This window comes from Triturus cristatus, chromosome 4_2 (assembly GCF_964204655.1).
Source record: "Triturus cristatus chromosome 4_2, aTriCri1.1, whole genome shotgun sequence".
NCBI lineage: Eukaryota > Metazoa > Chordata > Amphibia > Caudata > Salamandridae > Triturus > Triturus cristatus.
Genome location: NC_140586.1, coordinates 555,433,197 through 555,446,539, shown reverse-complemented (window position 1 = coordinate 555,446,539; position 13,343 = coordinate 555,433,197). Strand labels below are relative to the sequence as shown.

Sequence of the window (13,343 nt, the reverse complement as noted above, 5' to 3'; positions counted from 1 at the left end):
ATTGTTTAATGATAAAGCCTGTACCAACGCCTAATTACTTTTAAGATTTGTTCAGACTTAAAAGCCTTCATTATGAAACTAAAGTGCACAACCGCACCAATTCAGTAGTAAGCACAAGTCCATACAATATATCAAAGAAAAACACACTCCAATATCATTGCAAATAATCCAAACAAAAGGAGGCTATTTAATTTAGATACATAGAACACTCAAACCTAACAAGCCAACTTTATGACAACCAATAAAAAACACAGTTCAGGATCGAAGTAATCTGTGCAGCACAAACAACAATGCAAGAGGATAGCTTTTATTACAGAAACATTGTTATTTTAGTGACTGCAGAAATTTACAAAATTGTTCATGTATTACATTTATTTAAATGTTGCTTCTTAAAGAAAATATGAATATGTAACTCAATATTGTGTACATTTTGCTGTTAGACCTTACGGAGAACAAACACTATCTTGACACTGATTAAAGCATTTTAAATAATCCATAGTTTTGATGCTGGTTTGTCAATACATGTGCTGATTTCTTTCTACACAAAGCACACATTACCCACCACTGAGTTGACTAAAACAAATGTGCCTTTTCAGATTAATTACATGTAATCTACTATGACGCTACATATATATGATCACAAATGGACAGTTATAGCTGTGGTCATTTACTGCCTATAGACACTTATTTAATTCCCTACCATGTTTGACATTCAACAAATTCTGATGAGTGAAGTGTCTAATTGGCCTAAAGTACTAGGTTACTAATGGAAGGAAGGTTTTGCATGGCTTCTTCCTTGGCCCCAGAAAGGCTGCATGGACAGCGAACCATATTGGCTTTATTTTCTCATCACTAAGCAATGAATCAATAACTGATTTCCTTAAAAACAACGTTTGGAGGAGGGGGGGTGTTACATTCTGATTTTGCTACCAACACTGGATCGGGGCAAGAGATGGCGCTCATTGACACAGCTCTTCACATTAGTTGCAGGGTTGATTTCTGGGCATTCTCTGGGCACATGCAGGAGGACGATTACATCTTCCTATCAAATTTGATGCCTTAAATTGAACATAACGAAACTTGCAAACAGTTCCCTACTGGTGTTTTGCATAATTTACGCAGCACTCTACACTTGTGAGTGTTCGGTTTTAATGTACACCTGTTGCCCCCTTCTGTCTGGGTAAAACGTGACTTCTCCCACAAGCTCCAACAAAAGCAAAATATGTGTCGGGAGCTGTTTGACTTATGATAGGTTGGTTTAAATTGTAATTTACCAATGCAGACTGTCACACAGTCTTGAATGGCAAAATTCCTTTTTTTCTCAGCATGGATAGCACTTGCGAATCATATGCTTAAAGACATTGCTGAAGAAAAAAAAGCGCAATGGCATTGTCCATTTCTAGCTCAAGCGGATAGCATTGGGCTGATGCTGTGCTTTAAATCTGCCAGAAAACAAACATAGGAGATAAACATATTTGAAGTATTAGTGTTTTTGGTAATGCCCTCCATAGAAAGGAGTAGGTCTCCACCTAATGGCTGAGAGCTACCCAGCTTCAGCACGGGCGGGTGCGCACACACACGCAGACACACACATAAACAAAAATCAAAGACACATTTTAAGATGTACCTTGTTTTTTGACAAGAGCAGGAGGTGCACTCTTTGCTCTCTGTGGAGCACTTCCATTACCATTCATGTTTGATTTCTTCTTCTGCACGATTTGTGAGTTTGAATCAATACATCCTTTTCCATTGGGTATCTTTGGGATACTAAAAAAGAAAATATTTTTGCTATATTTAAGAAGTATTAGAGGTACTCTGGAATGTTAACTTATTGGTAAACATTTAATGTTAGTTTTGATTTGACATTTTCTTTTCCATACTCAGAAGTTAAATCTATGATAAAATGCTTGGTATTTAGGCATACAACTTCTTATGTTTCAATAAATATCTAGCAGCCACTCCGTATTTCATTAATTAGTTTATAACACCCTTACACATTAGTATTCAAAATCATAAATGAATAAAACCATAAATACAGTAATTGCAAAATTCGTGAGGGCTATTGAACCAGTATGTAGCCTTCTGCAGTCGTTTCCCTTCTTCTGGTATTAGTATGTACTTACTGGTACTGACATGTACTTTTATGCCTTGCTCAGCTAAAACCTGCAGCAGGTAATGAATGTTACTGAACAGTCTATGAGAGATCATTACAAAGTTGAGTAATGCAAATTAATTCTGAGCCCATAGAAGAAATAAGGACATGCCTGTAAGAACTGCTGTCCCATTATCCCAAAAAGTCAGACTTGCTGTCTGATTAACCATGTAAATGCCGCCTGCTGGCAGAGGGACATTTAGACATGAAAAGAGCGCACAACATAAAGCTTGGACACTTCTTCAGATCTAAATACAAATATTACATTGCATGAAAAATTATTCTACCAGGATTTCTTTGATACAATTTAACAAGTAATGGGTCAAACCTAACATAATAGAATCAATAGGTCTATGTCAGCAAAGAAAGGAAGCAAAGAGAAATTCACAATAATTAGGATGTTCAGTTTAGTATAAAATAATAATTTATCAAAAAGACGATCATCACACTGTTATCAACGATAGGTGCTCCAGGAGACGGCGCAGTCTAAGTGAAAATAAATGAACCGTACAAAATAGAAAGAGTACAAATAAAATCAGTATTTATAATATGTACAAAGGACCAGTACCCATTGAACCCCCTGAATGAATCAATCACAAACCCAACACAAGTCCACTGGCTCCCAATCAACAAGAGAGTCACCTTCAAGCTTCTCACACATGCCTACAAAGCTCTCCACGACGCAGGACCAGAATATCTGAAACACTGCCTCGCATTCCACACACCCACAAGACATCTCCACTCCGCCCAACTCGCCATGGCCTCCTTCCCATGGATCCACAAGACCAGAACCAGAGGAAGATCCTTCTCCTACCTCGTCACTAAGACCTGGAACACCCTGCCCTTTCACCTTTGGCAATCCATGCCGTTGACCTAATTTAGGAAGGACAGTTCAGCAAATCCCCAGCACTCGTAATTATTACAATTTCAAAATGTTTTTAGACGTGTAAGTCAGGAAAAAACATTGACATCAAAATTTCATATACGAGGTTTCTCTTCCTTGTTCTTTATTTTCCAATGGAACATCCTAGTCACAGCCAACACGTGTTTCGTCGTGTGGGGACATTAATCCCACGACTTCCTCAAGGCTGTGTGAATTAAAAGACAATAAATACCATATGGCATCACAAACTTCTGAAAAGAGGGGTCGTGTAGGTATACATTACAAGCTAAAATTGTCTTGAATAAATACAAAGAGGTTTCATATGCGGTGAACCAGTATACAAAAATATATGAATAAGAGTCCATTAAAATCCGAAAGTGAAGAGATGCACATTGCAGGTATATACAAATAATCGTTTGGAAAGAAGTGTACCAACGTGAAAAGAGATCAACAATTAGTAGGTATCTAGTAAGACTAGCGACCAAAAAGGATGGAGAGAAAAGAAGGGCGTGAAAAAACAACGTGACCTGATCCCGCCTAGTAAGATACTAAGTTACTAAGATACTCAGTCGTGATTAACGAGGTGAGAGTGACGAAGTGATTGACAAGACAGCATGCCAAACATAGTGAATCCACTTAAAACGAGGCCAGTGGCCAAACATATTTACCTATTTTCTATTCAATAGGATCTCTGTTGTAAAAAAACACAATAAAGGGACAAGTGCGTTAGTGCTCTAGTCCACAAGATATTGTTGATTTTCTTTGGTGAGTGTGTACAAACCAAACCTACTTGTTATGTGGTTAAAATTCCAGACCACATGGGGGTCAAATCCAGGATGGGGACAGTCAAATTCTACGGTCTCTTAAACAACGAAGTGTACGTTTAGCGCTGAGCTGTAAGTAACAAATGTGCCAGTAAGTACTAATAAGTAGACATGTACTAACGGGTAAACACGTGATCACCTACTATTATTCTATGGCAATTGTTTACCAAGGCTGTCATTATATCTCTCAGTCAATGAATATCGAGAATCGTTTAGCTGTCATGGGCTCACATTTATAGGTGAATACCTCATATGTACGTGCCACTGGGTCCTTAAAATAACAAAGTCTCTTGTATTCGCTAGCTACAGTCACAGTTCATCAGATCCCTACCATAATAAGCGTATGCTATGTTGCGTTCAAACAGTAAATTTTCCCACCCGACCTCTCAGTCGGTATCCCGTTATCTTAGTCTCTTGTATTCGCCAGCTATAATCACAATTCACCAATTCCTAACAAGATAGGCGTTAAACATGCTACGCTCAAACAGTGAAGTCCCTTACCCAACTTCTCAGTCGGTATCCCGTTGTCTTAATCCTCCCATCCAACCGATGCAGTGGAGCTGAGTGCAGCTATCCGTGAATTACGATCTCTCTAGTGTGGCGAGCAAACGCAACCAATATACTTCCGGGTCGCGTGCAGGGTCTCGCGTCAAGACGATAAACATAGAAATAAGACTATGACGAATCATATAGTATTCCTCCGTAAATATCTAATGAAGGAGATATCAGGTCACCATTTCAATAAAGTTATAATTTAGGATATGTTTAATATTAGTAATTCGAAAGGATTTTTTATTTGAACTCTGTGAACATCAAGGGATCATATTGCCATATTTGCAGTGCGATCCAGTGTTCCTAAATCATCTCAGATTGCCATAGAACAACCGAAATTCCAAAAGCAGTCGAATCCGGCGTGCACTCGATTAATGTGTGTCATGGATATACTATTCTCTAAATAAGAGGACAGCATGCTTAATGTCTTTTGCAATCCTGATATGCCAAAACCGAACTCCATGAGCTGAGTCTTCAAGTAAGAGGAACGAACTGAGTGAAACACTCATTCTTGCGCTGCTATATTCATATTTGTATAACAACCGTGTGTCCTCCATTCTCTCCATCTGTTGTGGTCTTACATGAAAGGTATCTTAGTTTTATCAAGTATGAAACAGGTTGTATAATCCGAATGGTTGTACATACCTAAAGACATAGACATCATAATACAGAACATTATTAACCTATATGATTTGTTCACCTTACTTAAACAAAATTGTGATCATTATGTCCATCAATATACATAGTGATTACTGTTCACATTTGGTCATAATAACTGTACATTCTGTCTATGTATGGAACACATGGAAGTGAACATGAGAGGGCACGCATATTATCTGCCTAGGAAGTAATGTAGCTCATGATCAATATTTAAGCCACATTCCGTGCTCCTCAGTTTTAAAATCCATAATGCTTCCTTGCGTCTAAGTGTCAGTTCTCGGTTTCCACCCCTTGGGTGTTTGGGTATATGGTCAATGCCATAGAATTCAAAACTCTTATTAGCTGTTTGTTCTGAGCAGATAGATGTATGTGCTGCTATAGGGTATCTCATATCCCCATTTTTTACCGCTCGTATGTGTTCCCCTATTCTGTTTCTTAAGGGTCTGATAGTACTGCCGATGTACCTCTTCCCACATTTGCATTTGATGGCATAGATCACAAATTTGGTCAGCCACGTAATATTGTATCTGATTTTATATGTTTTTCCACCTGGTCCTTGAAATTCAGTGATTCTGGGAAGCGCCCATTTGCACGCCATGCAATGGCCGCAACCAGAAAAACTGATAGAGTGTTGCGACAACCAGTTGTCCACATGCTTTGGTATTGGATAGCTGGGGCTCAGAATATTTCTGAGTGTGAAGCCTCGTCTGTAGGTTATATCTGGTTTATCTGTGACTACTTCATTTAGGGATTTGTCTGCCTTCAGTAGATGCCAGTGTTTATTGAGGCTTCTTTTGAGAATCCCTGACCAATTGTTAAAGCTAGTGACCAAACGTATTTTGTTGTCGTCTTTGTTGGTCACTAATCGATCTTTCAAAGTATCTGTTCTTGTGACTGTTTCAATTCTCTTCTCTGCCCTTTTTAAGGTCTCATGATCATAACCTCTATTCTTAAATCTAGTTATGGTTCCCCTTTTATGTAATTCAAAGTCAATATCTGTACTGCAATTCCGTCTCACCCTCACCAGTTCGCCATAAGGGATGGACCTAATTTGATGTGGTGGGTGTGAGCTGGATGCGTGGAGTAAAGAGTTGCAGGCTGTTTGTTTTCTGAACAATCTACTTTGTAAACATTTGTTTTCTACATAAAACTCCACGTCTAAAAATGAGATCTTGTCTTTGCTTTGTTCCGTTGTGAAGTGGATGTTAAGTTCATTTGAATTAAGATGTCTAATAAAATCAATGAGTTTGGTCTGGGATCCTGTCCATCTCATAAAACAATCATCTATGTATCTCCCCCAGTATAGTATCGAATCATTCCATTGTGTACCTGATGGGCCCCAGATCCTCGTCGCCTCGAACCATCCCATGAAGAGATTGGCATACGAGGGAGAGAATCTGGAACCCATTGCCAGACCCTGTTTTTGTCTGTACCATCTGTCCTGAAATAGAAATACATTATTGTCCAAAAGTATTGCCACCATTTCCATTAACATTTCGGTGTGTTCCCAAGTGTTTGCTGATCTGTTATTCAGCATTCTTCTGACGGCCATCATCCCTCCCTCCCTCTTGATGCTGGTATATAAAGCCGTGACATCAAGGGTTACCATAATCATATCCTCTTCCCAGTTGAAATCGGCTAGGGTGCTGAGGATATGTTTGGTGTCTCTGATGTAAGACGGGAGGTTGACTACCATGGGTTTAAGGAATGTGTCCACGTACTCAGACATACGCTCAGTGGGACCCCCAATGCCCGATATAATGGGTCTCCCTGGGGGAAATGCTGCAGTCTTATGAATCTTAGGTAGTGTATATAAGCATGGGAATCTTGGCCTGTCTACCTTTAAGAATGTCAATTCATTCTCATCAATTAGGCCCTGTCCATGCCAACGTTTTAAATGTGTGTTAATGTGTTCCGTAAGGGTCCAAATAGGGTTGGTGTGTAGGAGCTCGTAGCATTCTGAGTCTGCAAGTTGTGAGTAAATTTAGTTGTTATAGTCTATACTACGCATAATTACCATGTTGCCACCCTTGTCGGCTTCGCGTATAGTGATGTCATTGTTATTACTCAGCTCTTTGAGAGCAGCTCGTTCTTTGATAGATAAATTGTCTGCCTTAAAATTGAATACTGTATTTCTATCCTCATGTTTATCCAAGTCTGCCAAAACCAATCTGTGAAAAATATCTACATTATTACCACTAATTAAAGTCGGTGTAGTCGGACACCGACTTTAATTAGTGGTAATAATGTAGATATTTTTCACAGATTGGTTTTGGCAGACTTGGATAAACATGAGGATAGAAATACAGTATTCAATTTTAAGGCAGACAATTTATCTATCAAAGAACGAGCTGCTCTCAAAGAGCTGAGTAATAACAATGACATCACTATACGCGAAGCCGACAAGGGTGGCAACATGGTAATTATGCGTAGTATAGACTATAACAACGAAATTTACTCACAACTTGCAGGCTCAGAATGCTACGAGCTCCTACACACCAACCCTATTTGGACCCTTACGGAACACATTAACACACATTTAAAACGTTGGCATGGACAGGGCCTAATTGATGAGAATGAATTGACATTCTTAAAGGTAGACAGGCCAAGGTTCCCATGCTTATATACACTACCTAAGATTCATAAGACTGCAGCATTTCCCCCAGGGAGACCCATTATATCGGGCATTGGGGGTCCCACTGAGCGTATGTCTGAGTACGTGGACACATTCCTTAAACCCATGGTAGTCAACCTCCCGTCTTACATCAGAGACACCAAACATATCCTCAGCACCCTAGCCGATTTCAACTGGGAAGAGGATATGATTATGGTAACCCTTGATGTCACGGCTTTATATACCAGCATCAAGAGGGAGGGAGGGATGATGGCCGTCAGAAGAATGCTGAATAACAGATCAGCAAGCACTTGGGAACACACCGAAATGTTAATGGAAATGGTGGCAATACTTTTGGACAATAATGTATTTCTATTTCAGGACAGATGGTACAGACAAAAACAGGGTGTGGCAACGGGTTCCAGATTTTCTCCCTCGTATGCCAATCTCTTCATGGGATGGTTCGAGGCGACGAGGATCTGGGGCCCATCAGGTACACAATGGAATGATTCGATACTATACTGGGGGAGATACATAGATGATTGTTTTATGAGATGGACAGGATCCCAGACCAAACTCATTGATTTTATTAGACATCTTAACCCCTTCGGTGCTCATGACGGAACGGTTCCGTCATGAGCCACGGTTGAGCTGTGCTCATGACGGAACCGTTCCGTCATGACCACGCCCGCGCAAGATTCCGTCAGCACAGCGGCGGAATTTGCGCAGCATGGAAGGGGTTAATTCAAATGAACTTAACATCCACTTCACAACGGAACAAAGCAAAGACAAGATCTCATTTTTAGACGTGGAGTTTTATGTAGAAAACAAATGTTTACAAAGTAGATTGTTCAGAAAACAAACAGCCTGCAACTCTTTACTCCACGCATCCAGCTCACACCCACCACATCAAATTAGGTCCATCCCTTATGGCGAACTGGTGAGGGTGAGACGGAATTGCAGTACAGATATTGACTTTGAATTACATAAAAGGGGAACCATAACTAGATTTAAGAATAGAGGTTATGATCATGAGACCTTAAAAAGGGCAGAGAAGAGAATTGAAAAAGTCACAAGAACAGATACTTTGAAAGATCGATCAGTGACCAACAAAGACGACAACAAAAAACGTTTGGTCACTAGCTTTAACAATTGGTCAGGGATTCTCAAAAGAAGCCTCAATAAACACTGGCATCTACTGAAGGCAGACAAATCCCTAAATGAAGTAGTCACAGATAAACCAGATATCACCTACAGACGAGGCTTCACACTCAGAAATATTCTGAGCCCCAGCTATCCAATACCAAAGCATGTGGACAACTGGTTGTCGCAACACTCTATCGGTTTTTCTGGTTGCGGCCATTGCATGGCGTGCAAATGGGCGCTTCCCAGAATCACTGAATTTCAAGGACCAGGTGGAAAAACATATAAAATCAGATACAATATTACGTGTCTGACCAAATTTGTGATCTATGCCATCAAATGCAAATGTGGGAAGAGGTACATCGGCAGTACTATCAGACCCTTAAGAAACAGAATAGGGGAACACATAAGAGCGGTGAAAAATGGGGATATGAGATACCCTATAGCAGCACATACATCTATCTGCTCAGAACAAACAGCTAATAAGAGTTTTGAATTCTATGGCCTTGACCATATACCCAAACACCCAAGGGGTGGAAACCGAGAACTGACACTTAGACGCATGGAAGCATTATGGATTTTAAAACTGAGGAGCACGGAATGTGGCTTAAATATTGATCATGAGCTACATTACTTCCTAGGCAGATAATATGCGTGCCCTCTCATGTTCACTTCCATGTGTTCCATAGATAGACAGAATGTACAGTTATTATGACCAAATGTGAACAGTAATCACTATGTATATTGATGGACATAATGATCACAATTTTGTTTAAGTAAGGTGAACAAATCATATAGGTTAATAATGTTCTGTGTTATGATGTCTATGTCTTTAGGTATGTACAACCATTTGGATTATACAACCTGTTTCATACTTGATAAAACTAAGATACCTTTCATGTAAGACCACAACAGATGGAGAGAATGGAGGACACACGGTTGTTATACAAATATGAATATAGCAGCGCAAGAATGAGTGTTTCACTCAGTTCGTTCCTCTTACTTGAAGACTCAGCTCATGGAGTTCGGTTTTGGCATATCAGGATTGCAAAAGACATTAAGCATGCTGTCCTCTTATTTAGAGAATAGTATATCCATGACACACATTAATCGAGTGCACGCCGGATTCGACTGCTTTTGGAATTTCGGTTGTTCTATGGCAATCTGAGATGATTTAGGAACACTGGATCGCACTGCAAATATGGCAATATGATCCCTTGATGTTCACAGAGTTCAAATAAAAAATCCTTTCGAATTACTAATATTAAACATATCCTAAATTATAACTTTATTGAAATGGTGACCTGATATCTCCTTCATTAGATATTTACGGAGGAATACTCACTAAGACTATATGATTCGTCATAGTCTTATTTCTATGTTTATCGTCTTGACGCGAGACCCTGCACGCGACCCGGAAGTATATTGGTTGCGTTTGCTCGCCACACTAGAGAGATCGTAATTCACGGATAGCTGCACTCAGCTCCACTGCATCGGTTGGATGGGAGGATTAAGACAACGGGATACCGAGTGAGAAGTTGGGAAAGGGACTTCACTGTTTGAGCGTAGCATGTTTAACGCCTATCTTGTTAGGAATTGGTGAATTGTGATTATAGCTGGCGAATACAAGAGACTAAGATAACGGGATACCGACTGAGAGGTCGGGTGGGAAAATTTACTGTTTGAACGCAACATAGCATACGCTTATTATGGTAGGGATCTGATGAACTGTGACTGTAGCTAGCGAATACAAGAGACTTTGTTATTTTAAGGACCCAGTGGCACGTACATATGAGGTATTCACCTATAAATGTGAGCCCATGACAGCTAAACGATTCTCGATATTCATTGACTGAGAGATATAATGACAGCCTTGGTAAACAATTGCCGTAGAATAATAGTAGGTGATCACGTGTTTACCCGTTAGTACATGTCTACTTATTAGTACTTACTGGCACATTTGTTACTTACAACTCAGCGCTAAACGTACGCTTCGTTGTTTAAGAGACCGTAGAATTTGACTGTCCCCATCCTGGATTTGACCCCCATGTGGTCTGGAATTTTAACCACATAACAAGTAGGTTTGGTTTGTACACACTCACCAAAGAAAATCAACAATATCTTGTGGACTAGAGCACTAACACACTTGTCCCTTTATTGTGTTTTTTTACAACAGAGATCCTATTGAATAGAAAATAGGTAAATATGTTTGGCCACTGGCCTCGTTTTAAGTGGATTCACTATGTTTGGCATGCTGTCTTGTCAATCACTTCGTCACTCTCACCTCGTTAATCACGACTGAGTATCTTAGTAACTTAGTATCTTACTAGGCGGGATCAGGTCACGTTGTTTTTTCACGCCCTTCTTTTCTCTCCATCCTTTTTGGTCGCTAGTCTTACTAGATACCTACTAATTGTTGATCTCTTTTCACGTTGGTACACTTCTTTCCAAACGATTATTTGTATATACCCGCAATGTGCATCTCTTCACTTTCGGATTTTAATGGACTCTTATTCATATATTTTTGTATACTGGTTCACCGCATATGAAACCTCTTTGTATTTATTCAAGACAATTTTAACTTGTAATGTATACCTACACGACCCCTCTTTTCAGAAGTTTGTGATGCCATATGGTATTTATTGTCTTTTAATTCACACAGCCTTGAGGAAGTCGTGGGATTAATGTCCCCACACGACGAAACACGTGTTGGCTGTGACTAGGATGTTCCATTGGAAAATAAAGAACAAGGAAGAGAAACCTCGTATATGAAATTTTGATGTCAATGTTTTTTCCTGACTTACACGTCTAAAAACGTTTTGAAATTGTAATAATTACGAGTGCTGGGGATTTGCTGAACTGTTACGTAGAGCTCTTGCTCCTCTTGTAGAGTTGGTGGTTTCTCTACACCTTACAGCACCGTCATATAAATGAATATCAACATATGAATGTGAATTTCCCTTGAAGCGCCAACGTACCTATGACCGATACCACAACATTTTGATTAATTTTTATTAGTAGGTGGCAGCACTAGGGACACAATGACTTCTAGGGATAAGGAAGCTGAAGACCTCTTCAGTAATATTGCTAAGAACGCACCCCTGAATACACTTCTACAGGGGGGACAGGGTGCTAGAAAAGAAGGTCTAAGGGAGAAATTCACTAGACTAGAAAAATTAAAGAAAAACGAACTGTCACGGTGGTGGGATGCTGCCACCTTAAAGCAGTATATCAAGTTGAAACGAATACCGATTTGCTGAACTGTTACGTAGAGCTCTTGCTCCTCTTGTAGAGTTGGTGGTTTCTCTACACCTTAGAGCACCGTCATATAAATGAATATCAACATATGAATGTGAATTTCCCTTGAAGCGCCAACGTACCTATGACCGATACCACAACATTTTGATTAATTTAGGAAGGACCTCAAAACCTGACTCTTCGACTGAACATCCACACCCAGATGAATCAGAAGCCCTGCCCTCCCTCGCCCTGCCCCCCAAGCGCCTTCAGACACTCACAGGTGAGTAGCCGCGCTATGCAAACTCCTGATTGATTGAATGAACAATATGATCATTTGAGTTTGGAAGATATGAGTAGGCCCATGAAGTGTCACACAAAACATCCTCATTTTTGTGGATTTCTCTTGGTTTCCTTTCTCTGCGGAGATTGCCTTATTGCTTCTTTTATGTTAAGTTTGACCTATTACTTGTTAAATTGTATCAGAATATTCCTGGCAGAATATTTTTTCATTTGCAGTTTACTACCAGTGTTCTCGGGAATAAAGGGTGCCGCAGTTGTTGGTACAAATGATACTTCTACATAGAAGGTAATGGCTTCCTGGGGAGGAGTGTCTTGATTTGAACTGTAAAATACGACTTTGTGGCTGGACCATGTCTAAAGGCTAGTGGAATTTTTCATATACACTGTAAAGTATAAGGAATTGGTGTAGAGCTAAACTATTTGTGTTTGGTTAAAAATCAGAATGATACTCTTGTTTCAATCAGCTTCACTACAATAGTGGGAGCATGGTATATTTGCCCTGCTGAAGATCCTTTGGAAGCTGGCAAGGGCATCTTTGCATCAGGACATAATGATCTAAGTGGAGATAGGATTTAGTGACTAGGAATCAGGCTGGACGGGATTCCATCCTTCACCAGACAGCAGTGTGGCATTACATTAATCTATGCCCATCCCATCATCGCCACTAGTCTAGAACCCCTGAAGTAAAAACGTGGCAACTGCTGGAGTACCCCTACTGTGGCGTAGCTACTGAAGGGAATTTAGCAGAGAACTGATTATAGGGCATCCGGGGCTGACATCTTTGTTGCGCATTGGTGAGACGAAGAGCGTGCAGGGGACTCTGCCATAACTGTGGGCCTATACTCTGTGTGCTGCACCTCACACTGCACGATGGTCGAAAGACAAGGGATGTAAGGCAGCTCAGTCCAATACGATATCCAACTACGCCCATCCGCTTAGTATGGATCAAGGAGCTACAGCGATGCCCACAACCGC

At 40.1% G+C, this 13,343-nt stretch overlaps 1 protein-coding gene across 2 annotated transcripts in view; it reads right to left on the bottom strand.

Annotated features, from left to right (window-relative positions):
* BTBD8 (BTB domain containing 8) overlaps positions 1–13,343 on the bottom strand; it is a 430,373-nt gene that overhangs the window by 24,577 nt on the left and 392,453 nt on the right. For both annotated transcript variants that reach the window (XM_085602178.1, XM_085602180.1), the window contains one exon: positions 1,628–1,767. In XM_085602178.1, the coding sequence (XP_085458304.1) occupies positions 1,628–1,767 (140 nt within the window). The remainder of the gene's footprint in view (positions 1–1,627; positions 1,768–13,343) is intronic.